The sequence below is a fragment of the Poecilia reticulata genome, chromosome 18 (genome assembly GCF_904066995.2).
Source record: "Poecilia reticulata chromosome 18, P_reticulata-male-v2, whole genome shotgun sequence".
Lineage (NCBI taxonomy): Eukaryota > Metazoa > Chordata > Actinopteri > Cyprinodontiformes > Poeciliidae > Poecilia > Poecilia reticulata.
This window is the reverse complement of record NC_088847.1, coordinates 19,551,420-19,575,119: the sequence shown is the minus strand read 5'-3', so window position 1 is coordinate 19,575,119 and position 23,700 is coordinate 19,551,420. Positions and strand designations below refer to the sequence as shown.

The 23,700-nt window shown below is 37.9% G+C and overlaps 1 protein-coding gene across 9 annotated transcripts in view; it reads left to right on the top strand.

Annotated features, from left to right (window-relative positions):
• The first annotated feature begins 384 nt into the window (after positions 1-384).
• The window catches only part of mark2b (MAP/microtubule affinity-regulating kinase 2b), a 63,015-nt gene continuing 39,699 nt past the window's right edge, over positions 385-23,700 (top strand). For 6 of the 9 annotated variants that reach the window (XM_081600101.1, XM_081600104.1, XM_081600102.1 and 3 more), the window contains exons 1-2: positions 385-662; positions 964-1,628. In XM_081600101.1, the coding sequence (XP_081456227.1) occupies positions 1,578-1,628 (51 nt within the window). In that variant the 5' untranslated portion in view covers positions 385-662; positions 964-1,577. Of the gene's footprint in view, positions 709-963; positions 1,629-23,700 lie in introns of all 9 variants that reach the window. The other 3 variants (XM_081600106.1, XM_081600105.1, XM_081600100.1) reach the window with 2 other exon arrangements.

Below are 23,700 nucleotides of genomic sequence, written 5' to 3'. Positions count from 1 at the left end.
AGGCTCAACAACGTGATTAAGAAGGATAGTTCTGTTCTGGAAAATCTGAAGATGAAAGCACATAAAATCATGAACATTATCAACAACCCTGAGCATCCTCTTCACGAGACCATTGTACAAAAACAGTGTCTTCAGTCAGAAGCTTCCTCAGATATGTTGTAATACAGACTGCTACATGACACCATTTCTCCTCATAACCATCAGCATCGATTCCTTGAAGAATCTTGGATAGCATGAGTTACAACAAAATAAACTCCGCTTTGGGACCAATAAAGTATTTTTGAATTGAGATGAGTCGGATCCCGGAAAGTAGTCGGAATTCCCATCTCCGGGCGGTCAGTCGCTCAGCAGTGAAAATTCGGAAAAAATCGAGCAAAGCCGAACACATAACTCCCTCCCTCTTAGTCGTGGTGCAAGCAGCCATGTTGCTGTTATTGGCTTGTTCCGGTATCAGGGCAGGATAGACCGCATTCGGGGCGCAGCTCCTCGCCTTTCTACCCCCCCTCCTCCTGCCGCCCGTAACACACACACACCTCCTAAAGAAGAAAGCCCCACTTTGCCCTATAATGGATTCAACAACCTGATGATTCCTCCTCCTTCAGTCGGCGCACCGACAGGACGAGCTGCTGCTGCTATATCGCCACACTGCAGTGCAGCACTCGGTGAGCGACCTTATTCCAATCACGCAACGCGAGAAAGAAATCGCCGGTAATTTGCGTGGATTTGGGAGTTTTTTTTTTCCCTTTTTTTTTTTTTTTTCTTTTGCGGGTCGCCCTTTTGGCAGTCAGCGCCACTGCGGTCTGTCGCTGGGTGATAGAAGCTAACTAGCTAAGCCTTGCCTTGAAAGAGACGTTGAAATAGCGATTTTGGCTAACTGTTAGCCAACGCAACAGACTCTTTTCGGAGTTTCTCACCTGCAATGTCTCTATTTTACAAAGTTTTACCTTTCCTGTCTCCTTCCAGGGATCTTCTGAGTGGAATATTTTGACTTTGTCCTGTCAGAGTCGGGAATAACTTTTGGCCTGAAAGTTTTTGGACCTCGGACGTCGGACCTGATCTCGAAGCTTAAAGGAAACATCTGTTGGCACAAGAGGATCGCTGAAACGCCGTCGAGGAGAATTGTGGAGTTAGCTTTGGAGGAAAACAAAATTTTTCATGAAGAATTAAGTTGCCTTGTCCCCATTTAGCTCAACCGTTGCTCAACTTTTTCCTCCCAAGCTAGCACAACACGCTAGCTGTCCCAGAAACCGTACCCATTCTGCGAACTCCTCTGCTTCCCATTTGTAAATGCTTATTTGGACCTGAATGCTTTTAAAGCCAAACAGCAAAGCTGAGGGGGGGAAACACAAGCTTTTTCGCACGGTTGTTGTCCGTTGACAAACATGGGACGCGCAGCAGCTACAAGCTAGACGCTAGCTCGCAGGCTAACTCTCCTAACTAGCCGCTGATGTGGGATTCAACTTGTTGATTCAACGGGGGACATCTGTTGGAAGTTTCCCTCCACCATTGGCTACAAGGGGTTTTAAATGATCAACAGACGCTGATCGATCGGCCTTTCTTAACGGTTTTCTCCCGAAATGTCAACAAGGCCCTCACAGGGGCAAGTCATTGAGATTTCAACAGGACAGGTAAGACGACTCTCCCGAATAGTGTCATAAATGACTGATTTCTCAGTCCTTTTGCTCTGCCTTTGTTGTCGTTTGCCACACAACAGTGATTCACCAGCGTGCCTACGCAATTAGGCTGGATTTCCCACTCCTTGCAGTAGGGCAGAGCAAATTTAGGTATCTGTTTAGTCTGTGTTTCCAGGCAGGTCTGTCTTTTTTGACTTTCTGCCACCTCAACCTGGAATTGTCTATGTTGGAACATAGACAATTTAACGTGATTGTTAATGTACTTGTCATTGCAAATGACCAGAAACGCATAGCATAGGCATGTTGGCAAAAAGTAGTCAAAGAATCCATTTGAAAGGGTGAATAAAACTGGTGTTGTAAGAAATAACATTAGAGTTTGGGGCAATTTATGCCCCAAATGTTAATGCTAAAACCAAAGCCGTTTGACTTAACATTGACTGGAATAACCTTGAATGAACATACATTATTGATAATAAAATTCCCTTTATTTAAAACAACTTGATAACTTGCGTTATAAGTAGAGGTGACCCGATAAATCAACCGATTTCCTTAAATTTGGTAGAGCGATGACGTCTACTGATGCTACATTACCTTTTGCAAAGGTCTAAAAATCATCTGCTGTTCCCTTTAGTAACTTTGTTGCTACATTTAGCGACTTTTTCGACAAAAAAGGAATTATTGACCAAAATCGAAATCGTCAGGGTTTTTAAAGATCGTTGATCCGGTATACAACTGCAACCCTTGCACCGCGATGCCTTCATTAATGCAATGATTGCATCGCTTTTAGTTTCCAACTATGTTTTTACTGGATTTAGATATTACCAAGCTGCAATACTGACCCTTTCTTTCATTTTAAGAAAAACAAGAATAGAAATAGTCTTTATTGTCCCGTAGTGGAGAAATTTAGGCGTAATAGCGGCACGAAAATATGTACCTTCACACAGTCGCCATCTTTCTGACCATAAATGTTTGGCAACAACTATATTAGTTTAATAAGATACCAAGCAGATACATGTTGCTGAGCACTGCGTGTCTTCTGGCTGAAAGGAAGCTACAAAGCGTCTCTTGTCATTCACAGAAGGGCTCATCGGTCTGGAAGCATTTGTGGACTCAAAAAAACACAAACAGTCACGGTGTGAAAGCTAAAGGAGTGCCGTTCGTCACTCCTACTGAGGCATTGACGTTAGTTACACCCTGACTGGATGCTAGCTGGCTAGCGTAGCAGAAAACCCGAATAATGAACCAGCCAATATGACTCTACAAAGAACAAAGGTTCAATATTTTACATAATTAGCGCTTTAGAACTGCATGTAGATTTAGTGGATGGTGTTCGTTTTGTGTTTTTCTTCTTGTGTATCAAACTAGCAGCAAATAAATAGGTAGCAATAAGAAATGCTAAAAGGATCATGTTTCTTCTGGAGCAGATGTGGTATTCGTTGCCCACATTAGCTTATGTTTTGAATTGTTATCTTTAATCTTTTGTGGTTCCTATGTGGGGCACGTCTTAGTGCGGAAACAATAATTTGAATTTGGTGAAACGTGCGTTCTTGTAGAGGGGAAATAAAGGCCAGAACATTGCCTTTTAGATACACAGACGCTCTCATTTGCCATTCAAAACGGCAATACGTCAGTGAAGTAGCTTCACACTGAAGAAATCAGTTCGCGTATTGTTTCCACAGGGCTGTGTTGACTCAGGAAAACTAAATATTTCCCAGCAGGAAGCACTTGTTTGTTGTGATGGTGGATCATTAACAATAGGAAGAAGCTTTGTGCAAACACAAACTTCCAATTAAACTTCAGTTCCTATCTACTGCACATACTCAGTTCTGTTTAAAATCTACCAAAAGGTTTTGTCGTGTTGGATTTCAAGTGACGCCTTGAGGTTGGGGAGAGGCACAACCGTCATTTCATGGCTTATACAGGTGCAGGAAGTGATTATAAACACTGCAGCAATACACATCACCATGTGATGTCAAACAATGCTCCATTATCTCTTCTTAAGCTAAGAGGTTCCTAAATACACTGGAATAATCACTTGGTGCTTTGCAAAGGATTTGAACAATGGGAAACAAATTGTTTTGTTGGAAGAATAAAGGTCTGTTAAGCTGTGCACCTAAAATACTTTGAGTTGTCATTTATTGTGAGTGGGCATTATATAAAGAAATCACATTGATTGAGACGTTTCATGGTTTTACGGTTATTAATTGAACTCTGAACGACTTTAAAAACATCTGCTGAGAGATTACAGTGAACTTTATTTTTGTGGAAATTTTAATATATTTACCACTTCTGGTAGAAGGAAATAACACGAATCTTGTTGATTTTCTACTGAAAAGCAGAGCTCAGGTGTGTGGGCTCTTATCAGCCAATAGGGACGCTTCTTGGTGACGGACACCTGAGGTTTTTGCTCAGTGTAAAAAAAAAAAAGAAAAAAAAGCAGGCCGCTGTCAGACGTTATCTGTTGATACCCTGATCTCACTCCATGAGTCAACCAGAGTGTGTTGGCACATTAAACAGCATAGATCATTACCTCCGGTGTTCTGTAAAAGGAAAAGCATGTTGACCACATGTAGGTGAGGGTACAACCGCACGCACTCTGAGAGATACGCACCTCCGTATTTGGCTGCGTCGCTGTCGGGGCACGAAGCCAGAATAGAGCGGCTAGCTTAAAAACGATTGAGCTGTATTGTTTCAGAGAGGATGTGATGTGATGGTAGGAAACACATTTGTTCAAGTTTGTATTCCTAAACCGTTGGGAAGCACATCAATACCAATAATCTACCAAAAGATTTACACTTTTTAGGTGAATTAAAGCTCCAACCTGTTTGTATCAATTGATTTATGAACTGAAAAATGTTTTGAAAAAAATCTAATATTTTACTGCTGTTTTTTGTAAAAAGCTTTTTAAAAAAACACTCATTTTATTTCATTAAAAAAAACATGTTTATGAAAGATAATGTTGCATTGCATGTAAATCTAAAGATCTTTCAGATAACATCTTGCAAATTGTTTAAAAACAACAATGTGTTGTTAGTCATTTCAATCAATATTTTAAGTATATTAAATCAAAACTCTCTTTGAAAGTTAGCTGCATTTCCATAACATTTTCTCTGCCTTTCCACAAAATCATTTTAATCAACATATAAGCCTTACGTAAGATTTTGGGGTTTTTAAAAACCGTCGTATATCTTGAATCAAGTGAGAAATACTTTTAAAGTCTCAATAAACCTTTGGAACATACTTGGGAAGATGTTTATCTTATTCTTTTATTGCTTATATTCAATAACGGTAGCTAAATCTTTTCGGTTTAATTTTTAAACATTACGATACATTTCCTTAACTTGTTTCTGACAGCTGTATATTCAAACTGAACCTTGTATTGTTTTGGCATTTTATAGATTAGTACTACTTCAATGTGCTCTATTGGTAAATCCAGTAAATTGTATTGTTAAACATTATTTAGGGTTACTGGTCACTACATTTTTTTTTTTTTTTTAGCATAATTTTTTTGTTGCAGCATTAGTGTTAGCCAAACAAACAAGTATATATATATATATATTTCTAATTTTAAAAATGATATACATTTTTTAAGATAAAAAAATATAAATATTAAATGAAAAATTATTTTAAAATAAATTTAAATTTCCATTAAAAAAATTAAATATATATTTTAAAAATTCCAAATAAACAAAAAAATAAGATTTTTGTAAGATGTAAAAATGTGTACATTTGTTTTAGTTTTTTTTTCACAAGGAAATCTTAAAAATAAAAGCTACTCTTAATGTTCACCTCTCTCTGGTGCTCAGCATCTTTTCCTTTCAGGCCTGACAAAGAGCTGACTAAACTAAAATAGAAATATTCATGAAGCTGTGCATTAAATATCTGTCTTGATGCTAAATGCCAGTGCTTTAACAGACGGATGAGGCCATTAATGTTGCATTTTTCTCGTCTGTACCAAGCGAGAGCGGTTACTGGCCGGATGAAGGCAGATAACCGTCCATCTAGAATAGCTCCAACCTCTCATTATGACGAGGAGAGCATTACATTTAGCTCTCCTCTATGCCTCTCACTGGCACACAGCAATTTCTCCTCCAAAGTGGAGTTTCATAAATGACACGACGATAAAGAAGAGGAGAAGGCGGAGGATATTTTCCCTGTAGCGGCCGGAAACCCCGTCCCCCTCATTCCTCGAAACGTGATGTGCATTCGATTGAAGTCATTTATTCATTAACCCGATCACATCTAATCTAAATTTTTCCATTCAGGAGACAAAAGGGTTTTGATCATTGCCAGTCCTTAACAGAGTTGCTGGGTTGAAAGGTCACCGATGTGCATTCCCCTCACAAGCGGTTCTGTTTGGAAAGCTACAGATGCAGGACCAAATGGCGGCGAATGTCCACGTTACTCCAAACTGAGGTGGGAGTAAACGTAACCTGTGAGGACGTCCCGGTCCGGCGTATCGTCAGAGAAGTGCCTTGTGACATGTGTTTAGCAGTGTTAAATGGCAGATATGTTAAGTGGCTCGTTATGCAAGGCTAATACCGGCAGTCGGTTTGAGGAACTTGTTGAAAAGTGCATGACACACAGGCGACTTGTTTTCAAACGCAAAGCTGTAGCTGTTTTTACTTTGATTACTTCAGCACTAAAGAGGGTTTCTTGGTGTAAAATGTCTCCAGAATGTTGTTGCTCGTCGGCTTCCTTGCGAATGACCTACTGATTTCCTGTTTTACAGAGAAGTCTTCGTCAAACCGTGTCTTTTAACACACATGCAAGCTAGAAATACAGGTCGGTCCGATTTGTTCTGTCCTTTTGTCATTGTTGGGAAGTGGCTGAACAGACTGGATCCTTCTGTTGTTGAGCTTTAATGAAGGCGAGGCGCTCAAGTTTTACTGAATTTGTTTTTTTTAAATGTTTTTATTCATTTAAATCAAGTGTTTATTGAAGATTCAAAGGAAATAAAATTCAAATACTCTGCTGTTATGAGCAGAATGTTAAAGTTATGTACACATTTTAATCTTGTTTTAAGAGAAATAATCTGCCAGTGGAGCCAATGTTTTAATAATCATTTATTTACTTAAATCAAGCTCCTATAGCTTTATGAAATATTCATTAGAAGCTAGTTTTGTCTTATCTCAAGTGTACTAAGATATTTGACCTAGAAACTAGATGGAAAATACTTGTACGATTTTATTTTTGCAGTGTTTGTCTGAGTCTGTAGTTAAACTGGGAGAGGAGCAGAAGAAAGGGAACAAGAACCCATTTCTTTTTCTTAAGCTTTCTTCAACTGAGTAACTTGTTGCTGCTCACTGCCAAACAGGTGGCTGCAATATTACCCTTTAAAAGCTTGACTGTTTGGATCTGAATCCATTCATTGTCTTTTGCTTTATCTGCTTAGAAAAATTGTAAGTATAAAAAATAAATGATAGCTGAAAATAAAACATTATAAATTAGACTAACTCATCACTGACTTTCTCTGTTTGACAACCTTCTTCTAGCTACCTTAGTTAATAAATAATTAGCAATAATACAATGATAAAAAGGCCTTGAAAGCTAATGCAAAGTTCAAAAGTGAGCAGAAAAATCCTTTATTTCTCCCCCAATGGAAAACATTCAGTTAATCAGTAGCAACTAACAAATAAAAAGCATTCAGATACAGCTACAAATCATGATTGGAAATAAAATTAAGATATTATGATGGCATGTTAGGGCCATTGTAGATTTAAAAAAAAAAAAAAGAGGAGTCAATTTCTGCAGAGAAATTAGACATTTTGAGATTAATCTCAGGAATTTTCTAGGGAGAAAAAGTTCACAATTTCAGTGATTTTTTTCTAGCAAATTTTAAACTTCAGACTCAGAAATATCCTTGTTATTTCGAGAAAATTTTAGATTAATCTTAATTTCTGAGTATTTTGGCAGAAATGTACTCTTTCTTTTGTTTATATGTACAATTTTTCTAATACTCCGTCTTAAGATGACATAATAATTTCAAATTGAATGGATTTTCTATTTCTTTTTTTTTCCAAGTCAGTGTATCAAAATAACAATAAATAATAATAATAACATAACTTTAACCACCAAGATGTTAAATTATCTTTGGTACCAGTAGGGAAACTGGTGGATTTATTATTATTTTTAAATAAAAGCAGATAAATCATTTTGTCTCACATTTACACGTAAATATTATGAAACTGGCATTTTTACTGAAGGTCATTGTACTGTGAGAGTCTCACACCAGCCCATGCCTAATTTAGGAACAGCAATAACACCCCGTATGACTGTGCACCTTAACCGCCAGACACCAAGTTTATAAACATGACCTGCTTTTTTCTCTCCCTCTGTGTTTGACATCATTCACATGCTTTCACGTCAGCATGTAAGATACCAGTAATTATCTATAATGGCTATGGGAATCATTTAAATATTACTTATTTTGGTTTATGATGGCTAAATTTATAGAAACTCTTGATTTCTTGTATATATGTTTTAATAAGTGCCTGAAAGAATATGTTGACGTCAAAACATCAGTAGAATATTTGGCTCACATTTTATACATACTAGACAGATGAAAATTATTTTAAAATAAATAAATTCATGGGCAAGCCAATTTCTATCTCATTCATTTTATTTACATAAAGATTTGCTATGTAGGTTTTTTTCCCAGACATTTTGTGATATGGGGTGCAAATATGACCAACAATAACTTCACATGCAGGGATTTTTCTAGTGAGGCCTTTTGCTACATATCACAAAGATTGTTTGTATTTTATGAACGTTTCATAAGGTAACATGGAAGTGAGCGTATTTTATAACTATGACCTGAAGCTGTGCGGTTATATCAGATTTATATGCTGGCAGTTGGCCTGTGTCTGAACAGGAACTGGCCTGAAATCAGATACCTGTCTGCTGCCTTTGGTTAATATTTTCAGCAGTGCATGCCATGTATTATTGAGACTTGTACTTGCAGGGAAGTCGTATAATGTTGCACATGTTCGGCCACTTCAGTATCACACTCTGACTTATTTTACTGGTATATGTGGCACTGCTGGCATGTCGTCCTGCTCGGGACCAGACTGTGGTTTTCATTGTGGTTTTAGGGTTTGTGTGTTTATGAAAACAGCAGACAGTTTAGGTCTGATGCCAGAATGATTAGTAATGCATATTATTTAAATTTTGTACCAGTTTTCAGCAGCATTTGCGGTTCAGTATTCACAGATTTATCTATTTGAGGATTTTTCTGTAGAACATAACAGCATTACTCACAGAAAATTTTAATCTGCCTGCAGATTATTTTTCGCAAAGCATATCAACTTGCTTCTTGACACGCTATTGGTTGACGTGAATAATTTTTGTTGAGCATAGATGAATGGGACTATTGATTGACGTTAGGATCTGTGTTGGCACTAAGATGGTTTCCACTGCACTTATTGATGCCTATTAAGGCATTTTTAGTAATTTGAATACTGAAATAGGTCACTGCAGGCATTTTTAGAGTTGAATATTCAAATGAATGGATGTATAGAACTACATATTATGTTATACATTGATTTTACTTTTTGTTATGTTAGAGGGCAAATAGCAGAAGGTTTCGCCTGAAATTTTGTTAATATCCTGTTGCATTTTTGTTACTGTGCAGCCACAAACTGAAATTAAATAAATTTAGATTGTGATAGTTGGATATTGGTGATATTGCACAGTAATAATAATCTTTTTTAAATAATAAAAAAAAACCCTCGTTGAGGTCTGCAATCTCTTTTTGAAGATGGATCTGACAAGATAGCAGCACCATTTATAAGTATCAACATTTACATTCAACCAGATAAATGTATTTTAGTTTTAAAAGCATCAAATCATAAACTAATAAACAGCTAATGAAAATATGACTATTAAAATAAATTATAGTTAAAATGATCTTCACGGTTTTAGTTGACAGAGTTGCTGGGTACCTGTGTGTTTATCCCTACTGATGATGTCATAGCAATATATTTAACACTCTCCTAACCCACATATGTTTTAGTAGAGAAGTCCTACTATCATTTTCCTTCAACTATCCTATAAAATTGGCAGGTCTGTAGTTATAATGTGACACTGAAAAAGTTCAAGGGTGGTGTGAGAATATTTTTTGACTATTATTACGGCTTTTGGTTTGACAGCTTTTTACGTAATCTTATTTTTTTTTCTCCTTTTTGCCAAATCATTGGGAATTGTGTAAAGTATTTCTGTTAAAACCCAAACAGTCTCTAATGTTATTTATAGTCAGCATTTTTAGACAGATCAGCAACATTTTCCCATAGTTTTGCTCCTTTGTTTAGGATCTTCTTGTCCGATAAGGTTCAGCAGTGACGAAACCTTTTTAAACTTCATTAGGAAACTGTTTAATACTTGCTTCTAATGAGGTTAAATCAGATTGTGTTGTATTTATGTGGACTTTTAATGAATAAGATTAGGAACACCTCCTGCTGTGTTTAAAAAAAACACCCTTTGTGTGTCTGGAAACCCCTGTACCACCTGTGAGCTAGCATGGTGATCTATTTAGCCTCTGAATTAATTTAAGAGTGTTGTACCAACTGCACAGTTGTCTTGTTTCTCAGCTTTAGTTTGTGTTTTACTTTGACCTGTTGAACCCACCCCACTGTGGCTTGCAGATTAAAAACGCTGCTAAGCACCACAGCAACAAAAGACAAAGCAAACGCCGTGTTGGTAATTTGAGTGCAGCTGGGCACGAGTTCATGTTTTTCACCTGACACCTTTTGGGAGTGAAAGAGGCTTGCAGCAAAACTCTATATACATGAGAGTTTCTGGATTTGTGAAATATATCACAACCAATTTTTTTGTCGTTATGATTCATCTCTAAGCAATGTTTTGCTTTGATTTGGATATGCCTTTTTTCACTCCCAGAAAACAATAAATTGGGCCTTTAACCTTGACAGACCTGTCACGAGCCAGATGAGATGAAAAGCAAAGCTAACCAGGGATTCTGCTTCAAGCACACAAAGGTCATTCACTTCGTCTCACTCGCTCACTCACTCAAAGAGGAGTTACTCATTATTTCCCCCTCGCACACTCCGTTAATTATTAATCAAATCGGAGCTTCGTTTTCGACGTCGTCGTCGTAGGTTTGGCGTTCCTGGGAATTGGAGTGGTGCGGCGGCTTCTGTGAAGCTCCCAGCTGTTTGTTGGACTGGATCTCAGGGAGCAGGGGTGAAACTGGCCTTTCTGGTTTGGCTGAGCCATAGGTGCGGCACTCAACCGTAGATTTGAGGAGCTTGACGTCATACAGGAGGGGAAACGATGGGCTTTTCTCCAGGCTTCAGGTGAACTCTGTTCACCTGCCCTGCCAGTCCAACGCAAGGTTTCCCTCATTATTATTACTATTGACATGGATTTGCTGTTTCAAATTGTAGATTAAAACATTTAAAGAGATGGGAATAAAACATCATAGCAAATACTTAGATTTGTTTCAACATTAAAAAAAAGACATGAATAAATCAAATCTTAAAAAGAATATTTTCCTAGTTACCACACAAACCTCTACCATGAACTAAAACGGTGGAGAATGAAAGCAGACAATTAATACCTGAGCAGTTCAAGCTCTGACATGTTAGCTTAGCTGATGGGAAAATGTCTGTTAGGGTAAAAACGATCACCCATTCTTAAAAAACATCGAGTCGCTGCTACCAAACCCTGAATGTTGAGTTCTGGTAATGCTTGCGTAGCTCAATTTTCATCGACTTTAATCCAGAAAAATGCCTTTTAAAACACAGCTGATTAGCAGTTTGACTTCACACCCTTGTTTAGAGTCCATTAAAATGAGGAAGGAAAGGAGGATCTTCTCACAGGGACAGTCGCCTCATGTTGGCCTCGATCAACCCGCAGGGCAGGTTTGTTGGCACACCATGTACTAAAGCTTTAAAAAAAAGTTATTTTTACTGTGGGAGTGTGAGCTCATACTGAGAAATAAAAAGAAGTCTGACCTCTTTCATGGATTACCTTGATTTAGTTTGGCAAAATCCACTGGGGAATAAAATACTAAAATGTAACTAAAGCGTTTTATCTTGCATTTTTTTATTCAGGAAGCAGAGAAAATCTGGTTTACCATCACAAATTTACATTTGCTTTTGTGGAGTTTGCTTTTGACTTTTAAGATATAAAGATTTAGATTTCTGTGAAATAAAGGATGAACATGCATAAAAACGACTAACGCTCACTGTTGAATACGGTGGAGGATCTGTGATGCTGTGGGCCTGTTCATGTTGTTAAAATCAATTTTGTCGTCATAGGCTTTCATGGTTTCCCCCAGAAAACTTGGCCCCGTGTTTGGGTGCTAGGGCAGTCACTCATCCAGCGTCCTGTGGTGTTTTTGAGTTAAATTTTTTTGAAAGTTGACAGAAAATTTTAAAACAGCACTTGATAATCATGTGTTATTGAAAAATTGGAACATTAATACCTGAACATCAACTATAAAGTCTTAAAAAAATGCAAACATTTTTTAAAAACTTAAATAAATAAGCAATGCTTAACCTGGCACAAGCAAAGCCTGGTGGCCCGCCAGACTTATAATACACTTGTGGAAACTCTGGGCTTTTAAGTACCAGATGATTTTAATTCAATATCCAAAACGTATGGTTAAACTGATCCCAAAACAGTTCACCAGAGGCTTTTTGCGCATTGTTATCAAAGAAACGGATTTAAATATTTGTTCTTTATTACCAAGATAAAAACCCATTGAGAGTCCTGGTCAGGAGGCAGCAACAAATACAACACAAAAAATACAGTTAAAATGTCAAGCTATTAAACAGGTGCATGTCATTGAATTGGCCCCATTGAGTTTTAGTTTAAATTTAAAATCACTAAATGAGAGCAATCCAGTCAATCTAAAAGTTTCTTGTGACAAGTTCCAAGAAGAAAACTTCTCCAGTCCAAATCCTCAATTCAGAGCAACAAAATGACGCAAGCAGACTTGACGACGTAGCCATCGGTTTATCGCACCTTCTGAAGGTTGCAGTAGCATGTAGCGCTCACACCCAGTCACTCAGCTCTCAGATCAAGGAAGTGCTGTGCTGTGTGTCCCAACTATGATGGCAAGAGTGCAAACAGGAGTTGGTGGGTTGATTTCACTCACACACACACACCAAAGGGAGCTGGGGGGGCGAGTGTCCAGTCAGAGGGGGCACACACTCACTACGATCCCGCACACACTGCATTCACAGCGAATTGAGACTCGGCGTGACACCATCTTGCTAAAGTAAGGGGTCTCTCTCAAAATTACTTTGGGAGTTTGTTATACTGGCGTGGCTGTTGTACCTGGGCTGTATCAAGGCCTACGGGGGGAGATTGCCTCCCACTTCCTTCACATAAGGTGAGATTTATACACACTAACGACAGACTGATGCTGTCTTCTTCTAACATTAAGTTGCATCACTTTTGAAAGTGGAAAAAATACCATTAAATAAATAGGGTTTTTTGTTTGTTTTTGGGCCTCAGTTTATTATACTGAATGTGATTTATTAATTTATGTCACAGTAAATGTGTGCATTATTAGTTACAAATTCAAATGACTGGTTAAAATTCTGTGCATCATCTGCAATTTTTTAATAAACATTGAGTGTCGGTGGAAATCCTGTTAAAGTAGCTGGGCACAGGTCAGCATCTTCCCTGTGGATTTAAACAGTCTGGTTGTTATTAAGATGGGTGAGCGTTAATTCTTAAAACAAAAAACTGTCATTTGAAGCATTAAATGATGTCAGTATTTGCGTAAATGTGGTTTTTGGGATTGTGTGAGCCTCACTTTTCTACACATAATCTGCATTTCACTCATAAGAATTCAACTACTACACTATAGTAATGTAGCTTTTGGGAAAAAACACTGTCCGTATAGTTAGCTTGACATGTTGAGAGCAAAACTATCAATATGTCAAGCTAATGCCACATAGTCAAACACTCTCTCCTTCACTTGGCTCAGTCACATAGAAAAATAAGTTGCAGCTCTCCTGAAACCTCTTTTTTCCCCCTGCAAATGGATCTTTGTAGCTGAAAGTCAAAAATATGTAGTTAACAAAGATAAGTGGGAACCCATCCATTCACTTGTATTCATATGAGAAAGGGATAAAAATAATCTGTAATTTTGTTGAAGATGACTGTCTTCAAGATGGTGTGGTGAATAGTACATCATTATCCATATGAGGAGTGGCATACCTGGTTTGAAGGGCGTGACTCTTTGTATTAGAGAAGTTTCCTTTTTTGATGGCACTAACATGATTAAAAAGGAAAAGGCTGATTCTTATCTATGTTTCAGACCTTGAAGGCTTTAACTATGTTTGAGATCCAGAATATAATATTTTCCTTCACCCACCCCCCACCCCCTTTTTTTTATTTTACAACATTATGGCAGAGCTAGAGTAAATGCAATTAGAAACTTAAACTACAGTGCCAGCTAAAAGTAGATTTCTTTTTCTTTTTTTTCTGTAAAACAAATTTGTATAAGAGTTGCATTTACATACCTGTAGGGAGAAAACGTGCTCAGACACCTGGGTATTCTCCATTAGAAATACACTTCTGCATAAATTGACAAAAAAAAATTAAAAGTTGCTTAATTGCATTCAAAACAGACAATAATGTTTTAACTGAGCAACCGTTGTTTGTCTTTGACCTACTTAATAACTGGGATGTTTTTAAAGGTCTTGTTCCTCTTATTCCATCAGCAACTGTAAAAAAAACATGCATGTGCAAATCTTGACACCTCGTTTCAGTTTTACTATCCGTCTGTGGTTCAGAAGAACATTACTAATCACAATTATTTGTATTTTTATCCATTTACCTGGTCTGATTTTTATTTATATTAGTGCCTCTAACTGGTGGCTTCAGTCAATTGCAAAGCAGGGGATGCAAAACTTTGAAAAATATGGCTTGGAAAGTTTTGGGGATTTTGAAAGTCGTGCTGGTGTATTTTGTTTGGAAATTTTTAAATATTTTTTATTCAAAGACTAAATGCTTGCATAAGAACAGCAGTCTGAATCCTATTGATGAGGAAGTGGGGTAACAATTGAACGGCGATACAAACCAACATCAAGATAAGCAAGCGTGTATGTAGAGCAAATGTACAGAGTGGCATCTAACTAATTTAATTTTTTGCATGGGGCAGCAGCTTTATCTGGGTAACTGAGAATGTTAGTGGGGGCTTTGTTTAGAGAAGTATTGTCTTTAGTAAAGTTCACCCTGTTTGTGTTTAGAATATAATATTTATTTGAAAAAATGTCACGTTACTAGTTTCTCCACATAATGTTCCACCGAGTCATTTTATTATGGTCACTGCAAACTTTTTCCAGACCAGTGAATCTTCTGTAAACTGAAGGTAATACAGCTGAGATGTTTTGTATGAGTAAGTCTAATAAAGTCTCGTGTGTTCAAAGCAGCAGCAGCTTCACTTTTATTTCAGTGGCGTTACAGTAAATGTTTTGTACTTGCAGCTCTGCATCTGATTTTTATGGACCGTATGAAAGAAGCTCCCAGGAATAATATCGAGGCCACGTGTAGCTGGTGTTACAGCAGTTCTTTTATCTCTGATTTTGGCTGAGGTGCTGCTTTTTCCCCTTTTTGTTTCCTCCTGTTTTTGGCTTTTAATTAGGACTCCTTATCCATCAGCCAACACTTATTCATTTTGGAGTGGAGATCTGAGGAAATTTAATGACTGCTCTGTAGCAAAGAAGTGCCTTTTTAAATAGTGCTGTGTGGATGGAGAGTTTAATCACTGGAAGGCTCATCTTTACTGGTGTGTTGGGATTTCTGAGCCTGCTAGCGGAAGAAAATGACCCAATTTTTAAATTATGTTTTGTCATTAATCACTATGTTAATTTGACAGAGCTTTTACTGAAATATATTTATTTGAACACGTTGAGATTCGTTTTTTAAATAACTTGTAAACCCTATCACTGTCAAATTTGCAGTATGGCAAAACCAGTCTGGGAGATATTATCTCTTGTAGTTTCCAGATAGATACTTTGAAAGGTAATGTTTTGGGATTTGCTGGGATGCTACAGATAATTAGCCTAAGTTTAAATCTAAAATGTTGTAGTTAGCTTGGCAGTAAACTTGACTTTTTGTTCTAGTAAGACCTTCCTGCCCTAAGTAGGTTGGGCAGGAGAGAAATGCAGGCATCTTAGGATCAGAGCTCAAATTAAACATTCTGTAGATGAGATTTGGACTTCTAGGCCACATTTGTAGAGTTGTACATTGAAATGTTGTGTAAAGACCGACAGAAAAAAAAAAGTCTTGTTTAATTTGCTTAAATCAAACTGTAGTTTGCCTAGAAAGTCAGATTCATTTAGGGGTCATGTATGAATGCCAGGTGGACCAGAAACTGCTCCAAACGCAGGAAGTGGACTATGGTGCAGGGTCAATACAACCAAAGCAAACGCTTGTGTCTAGCGCTAGACGCGAGACAAAAAAGAAACCACTGAAATCTGACTCCACATTTACATTTTGTTTACATTCCTAAAAAAGAAAGTTGCAGTCAGTGTTGTCTTCAGAGGTTTTTATGTCGTTTCCTTCAGTGGTTCTTGGTGCAGCGCCACCACAGGTGAGGAGGGGAACAAGTTTTTCAAAGGATTTGGATCATTTGACAAAGTGCAGTGTGGAAGCAAACAGCAGCAAGTGAAAATGTAACAAATGTTGCAACTTTGGTTCCCAATCAAACTGGATCTACCAGACTATCAGGTCTGAGAATACCTTTTAATATAAGAATATAAGTGTAGATTCAACTGAAAGTGAAGATTTTTTTTTTTCTCTCAGCCACGCCCTCAATAAGATGTACTGTAGTTTGGACATCCAATATTTTTATTTTTTCAGACAACTTGCAGCCTTTTTTCTTGTGGATGCCTCTCAAAGCTGTACTGCAGGTTGTTCACATTATGTTGAACTTCTACTTCACCTACTTACTGACCAATAGTTGGCATTTTGTGACTCAAATTAGCATCTGGAAGAAAAAGCCTTTTTTCGGACATCCCTATTAAGATGTTTTATTATTGCTGACCCTGAAGAGCTTCAAGCCAGCGGTGGTTTGAAGCCGCTGTGGTATTAGTGGCTCTACGGAATTGACCAACTTCTGTTTTATTAGTTTTATTATTTAACTTTCTAAAGCCCTCTATTGTACATCACATTTACTAACATGCTTTGAGACGGGGCAGTTTGTGCTTTTGTAATGTTTGAAATAATAAGCCCAGCGAGCACAGAAGTGCTGACTCTGTGCTTTGCAGCATCACAAAGCTATTATTATTTCATGCTCATTTTACTTCTCTTGCATATTGCATCTAGTAGGTTATGTAACGAGATTTCCTGAAATGTTTCCAGTAAAAAAAAAACAAGACGTACTGAACTTGTAGCCAATGTGCAATAAAAGGGGATAATTCAGGTGAGTACTCTGATTTTATAGGGGTTAATTATTTGAAGAAAGGGTAAATTGAGTCAAATTAATACTTGGTTGAGTTTCATTTACAGAAGCGGTTTGAATAAACAGTTTTTAACTGCAGCTAATGAGCTTCATTAGCTTGAAGTTTTTATGTTTCAATTGTTTGCAATTGTAAGGGTAATAATCGTGTAGCTACAATCCACATTTTAAGGTGCAGTCAGTTTTGTTTTTGTTTTTTAGGCGAACGTTTCTTGCTGTTAAAATAAGCACTTTGTTAAACTTCTTGGTGTAAAATTCCATCTGTTTGCATCAGAGTGAATTGGTTTCAAAGTCAGATAAGCAAAGGTCAGTAATAATGAGGCCCGAGTCAAAACATAACCAGTACCACCTTGGTGTTTCTTGACTTTCCCATTTGTGTGTGTATTTTGATCTTGTGCAAGTGCTTGTGTTGGCACTAAATGGCTTTCAGCTGCGAACAGCTCGCCAGTAACTGTGCTGGATCTGTGTTAGCGTTGGGAGAGGGTTTTCAATCGTTGAGCAGGATGTAAACACTACGCTAATGGTCTCTCCACACGGTACACAACGGACATAAAAGGCCTGCACCCCATGCAATGTGCTTCCAATACAGTAGCTCATGTTTTCAGGTTTAAAGCAAAGGGCTTTGCTCTGTTGCACTCTAAGTGGCGGTCATTAAAGAAGTCTCTGAGATCTGTGACAAAAAGGAGAACAAAGACTTTGGCCGATGTGTGGAGGAGGTTTGTAGCTGCACTTCTTGGGTCTTTATTTTCCTGTATGCAGTATCAAAGAGCTGATGGTGCTTGATTTAGCAGTAGCTTTGCTGTCAATCAGAAGTAATTTCACGTTGTTCAAAGTTTGATTGTAGTCAAAGAAGAAAATGTTAACATATGTGGTATCATGGTAAGTTTTTGTCAGCTTATCTTTGTGTTTATTTGTGCCAGGAAGCGGAAATGGAAACTGTTTTAGGAAGACCACAAGGAATAATTTGAAACGAGTTAGCATTTTGTAGATCTATCTGCCATTGAGAACACCTGCACCAAACTTATACTAATTTACTATCATCAACATTGATTGACCTCTTTAACCTTTAGTAGCTTCAAATATCATAATTTTAATTTTAAAAAGTGTTGCATTTTGCTTTAGGGGCAGAGTTTTGGGCCAGAAGATTTTGGAAATTTAACAAAATATCTAAAAGAGGAGCAAAAACTTTGTTCTTGTCTTTCTGACAAAAACAAAACGGAAAAGGTTCACAGTTCATTTGTTGGAAACCTGCTGGGAATGTGACCTGGCATTTGTTGTTATGACTCGACTTAATAGTTGCTTAATGGTGGTTCCGTTTTGAGCGTAAATTTTTAATGGTTTATATTCATATTCACCACCAAACTGTCACCAAGTTATCCTTCTAAACACCACCTCGGCACTTGCTAACACCAAACCTCAATTTTGCCTTCAGACCTGCTCCAATTCGCCTTTGCACAGATTTAATAAGCTGTCGAAACACTCCCAAGAGTTTTTGGGTCCATATTGACATGCCGGTGTCATAAAGCTGTTCAGATTTGAACATGAAATGAATCTCCTTTTCCACTGAGTCCTAAAGGTGCTCCTTTAAATTAAGATCTGTTGATTGTAGAAGCCGTTGGACTACAGAGAACTACTCAGACAGAGAACTACTCAGACACGTTCAAGAAGTAGCCTTTAGAAGATGGTCAGCAGCAATACTTGGGCATATTCATTGCTTATTACCTGAATACTCACCAAATCTTTATATGCGCCGGTGTTTCAGCCTCATGTTTTTTGGTCTCAGCTGACAGGAGCAGCAACCACTTTTTTGCTGCTATAGTTCATCTGCTTAAGGGTTTGATGTGTTGTGCATTGAGAGATGGTTTTCCTCATACCTTATGTTACATCAAATGGCAGTGCTAGAGAATGTTATGTGTGGAAAGTCCAAGTAAAATACACAGACCGTCTTGTCTAGCAGTGACTGAAAATGACCGAAATCCCCTTCAGTAAGTTGTCTTTGCAGCATCTGGAGGCCTAAGTGCATTGAGTTGCTGCCAGGTGTCTGGCTGGTTTTCTATTTGTGCTAACAGTTGTTTGCATAATGAAGTGGCTGGTGAGTGTAGATGGTGAATGTTAACAGACCATAAAACGGTGAATTTAGTATGTTGACTAAATTTAATAAACCGGCACCTAAAGGCAGCGATTCGGACTGAAGCTGCTTCTGAGACTCGAGACTTGAACTCAAAGTTCAGGACTCCAGTCTCGTGACATTTCAGATTCTTCAAAATAAAAGCACTTCTTCTTAGATTTGTTGACAGTAATGTTGGCAACCTTTATATCCGCTAGGCAAATATTACCTCTTACTTTCACAATGTAAGGTTTTAAATAACAATAGGGGAAATATTTGATAAGTTCTGTCATTAAACATGAGTTTTGATTGAGGGACGACTTGTAGACACCTCATTCTGAAAGTCTTTAACACATCAAATCAAACCTAATGCCACAAAATGTCCTTCCTTTTTTTCCTGGGTTGTAGTTCCCTGCTAGTACTCCTGAGTTAAACTTAACATCAGAGTAATATGAGAATTAAACAATGATGTCACTTATTGTCCTCCGACACGTCTATAATTATAGCCATGGCGAGAGGTGGCTATGTGCTTGTATTCCTGGGTGTGTGTGTGTTAGTAAGGAGGGTTGGCTCGGCCTGCAGCTGCCCAAAAATGAAGGAAGAATCAGAAGGCAAAAATAGTCGGACATGAAAGAGGATAGGAGAGCAGGAAGACTAAAGAGCAGTTTATAGTCTCTCATATCTGGTTTGCAAGACACTCTATCCAATCGTGCCAGAAATCTAAAAGCTTTATAGTTGTCAGGGTTGATCATTCTTAAAAGCCGAGTGAAAAGGCGAATGTATCGGAGACGAGGGAGACGTAATCTTGAAAATTGAAGGATGTTTTATTGAGAGGCAGTTTTATACTTGGTTGTTCACATTAAAAGTGCCTCCACTGTTGTGGCAACAGTAAAAGTCTACAATTTCAATCTTGACATTTGTGAAAGTTTATTGTTTTTATAAGTAAAGTAATTTAGTGAAAGCTGTTGAGATTCTCAAAGTGTCATGACATTGTGTAAAAATACCCCATGTTCCTGTTTTTATTCAAAACAAAGCAAGAATTTCAACAATCATCATTACAGCTATAGCGTTAACTAGATTTATTTCATCTTAACACACATGTAAGCAAAAATAATTAGATTTATTTTTATCTAAACACACGTGTAAGCAAAAAATAATCATGTATACAAATCGCAGCTAACAGTAGTTTTTAAGAGCCTGCGGTGTAGCTTTTTACAGTTTTGCTCTTTGGGAATTGTAATAAAATGCCATTAACCTAATTAGTTGGGCTATCTGCTCACATAGTTAACCTGCAGCTGCTTCAGATGTGTCATAACTGTAGTTTTAAAACTGACAAATTAGTCTTTTTTTCTTTTCTTTTTTTCTTTTCTTTTTTTTTTTACATCAAGGTAAAAACACATTACCCTCTCCATAGGTCGCTAACCAGCAATGGATAGCAACAGGTTGGGCAGGGGCAGAACTGTGAAACTTAAGGGCTTTCTCCGGTATCTCATTCAAAGCACCCTAAACTTTAGGAACGGCATGATGGGGAGAAAAATTAAGCAACTTTTTAAAAGCTTTGCCTGTTGTTTTGATTTTTTTCTTTAAGAACTATAATGACAAAAGATATGAGCAGCATTTTAATTAGTTCTTTTTCTCTAACCTTCCTGCCCGGAGCGGTCATTATTAATGTTTGGAGCAGCAGAGATGACATTACACAGTGTGGGAGAAAGGACTCATGGTGAAAAAGGTTTTTACATATTATGTATAGCAAAAGTCATGTAATTTGACATCTTTTATTAGCGATTAGCTTGACTAGCATTAAGCTGTTTGTACCCTCTGGAGCAGTGTTTCCCAACCCTGGTCCTCAAGGCACACTGACCTGCATGTTTTAGATGTTCCCCTGCTTCAGCACACATGATTTCAATTGATGGCTGATTAACAGGGTTTTGCTGAATTGCAATCATCTGAATGGGGTGTTTTGAAGCACGGGAACATCTAAAACATGCAGGTCAGTGTGCCTTGAGGACCAGGGTTAGGAAACACTGCTCTAGAGAATGTTGATTCTTATCTTAACTTTTAACCTTTCACTTAACAAACTCACTAGTACATTATCACAAAGTTGTTGTAAAATGTTCAACCTTCCTGGTATTTGCTGAAAGTCTTGCTCTCTCTTGCAATCTAAACAATCTGGAGAGATGTGGAAAAAATGTATTTCCTTTTGAATTAGATCCTCTCTGTGCCTTTATTTTTATACACGACAGTAATGCTCAGAATGGATAGTCTTCTAGTAACTTCCACACTGAAGGTTGTTTTCAGCGTGGCCTGGAAGCACTGGATCAAAATATTTTTGAGGGTTTTTTTTTTTAATAAAGGTTCTCCATTACTTTCATGTTAGTTCCCAGCTCCTCCTCTGCCTGCTGCAGCACTTTTACGGCACGTGGGAGCACTTTAAAAGTTTGCGTGGTTGCCTGTTGGGCTGTTGTCAGTCTTTTAGCTTCGCCATGCAGTATTGACAGCTTTTCCATTTAGCTTTCCCGACAAGGATTGACAGGATTTAACAGGGCATTGAAACGTTGTGGCTCATCGTTTTAAAAATGTTTTATCTACAGATATTTTGTCAAGAATAAAATATGAGCTGCTGATGCTGTTTGAGTCAGCAGAACTTGAGTAAAATCAATGCGGAGAGGAGTTGGTCACAAACGGTTAGATTCCTGAAACATGAGGGCAGCAGTCGATCGTCAAATTGACTCCGAATGCTCCGTTTGCATCTTATTGTCTTTAATGGCGCTTATATAGGACAGTTGGTCTCACCCACATAGTCCAAAAATAAAAATCATTGGCCTCATCCCTCCCACAAGACGACATAAGGGCCTTTTTGCCTTGTCCTCTGGGTTTAGAGTAACTGTCATTTGTTTTTAAATCCTTGTTCCCCTGCTTTTGTTAATGCTTAATCTGGCCTATTACATTTTATTCAAGTCTGCGCTGTCAGCATGAGGAAGCTTGTGGGGGGGAGGCAGAGATGCAGCCATTAGATTATACCATCTGGAGCTAAAAAGCCCACACTAAGCCGGTGGAGTAATCAGGAAGCTTCTCGTTTCCCATGACTTGACGGCAGGAGAATAAAAATGTGGAGTCTCTGTAATTTGCAGCTTTAATTTCCTTCTGTGTGTCAAGTTTGCGTCAGGACTGAAGAATTACCGGCTGCGTTTCTTGTGTAGATGTCATTGGCCGCCATGTTTGCTGCTGATAGCAAACTTCAGAGAGGTGTGTTGACTTTCTGCCTGTGTGTATGACAACACGCGTCAGTCTTGTTAGACGTTTGTGTGCACAACAGCGTATTCTAGTTTCTGTGCACTGTCGCTGTTTGTTTCATAGCCTGGGTGTGTGTGTGTTTGCGTCTCGTCACCCTGGAGCCAGTCGTCCTCTCCTCTGACCCTGATCCGCTTCACCTGTCCGCTCAGATCACACATATGGAAATACGTAGACACATTCTCTCTCACACACACACACACACACACACGCACACGCGCGCACAATTGCCGTGACCCTTTCCTGGAGTTGAAACCCAATCACAGTTGCCAGCCATGCAAAACTTGCCAGCACAGCAAGGTTTTGTTTTCTTTTTCCAGCGTGGGTTTGAGATGAAGGGCCTACTGTCTACTGCAGGATCAGCTAAAGTTATTTTAGTTTATATTTGTCTTTATAGAATGTCTTAAAATATTTTGACCTTTGATAGAGCAAGAACCAAACTGCTCCTGAGGATGTACATTCACTGCTTTCAGACTACGGGTGGGCATTTATTGTATCCTTCATTTATCATGTTAAATGTCTTAAGAATTTTGACTTATTGTTGTCGCAATAAATTCCACTTAACATGTCCTTATTGTCAGGATTGATAGTTTTATTATTTTCTCTGCTGTTTGTTCAACAAAAGCATCAATAAATATAAATGAATTTGAAAATACAGTCGCAGTGTGATTCAAATCACAGCACAGCAAGTGTCACAACATTTGTGGAGCTGCAATTGCTGTGACAAACAATCACGGCCATACAGTCACCTAAAAAGAAGTAATAGTTTTTATCGTCACTTTTATTATTGCAATTGTACCGCAAAGTATTGTGATAAAACTTTAAGTCCGTATCACCCACCCCTATTTTGAACAATTCACACTCAAAAGACCAACAACCTTTTACATTTAAATTCATTTTGTGTGGACCATGATTTCATTTTAAAGATTAGAGGACCAAGCTGCAATTGTGTGCCAAAAATATGGTTTAGACATGTCGCATTATTTGGAAAATGAATAGCTAAATTATTCGTAATATTAAGATTTAATCTTAGTTTAATCTTAGAACTAGAGGAGCTTCAAACTTGTAACCAAGCTGCAATACTTCAGACGTGTGGTGGGCAATATGGACTTTTATCATGATATATTGTGGTACCATTGTCATAAGTGGCAATAAGAACTACTTTCTTTCTTTTTTCTTTCTTTCTACGTCTAAAACTGTGAGTAAGAGCAATCATCACCTAACACCAA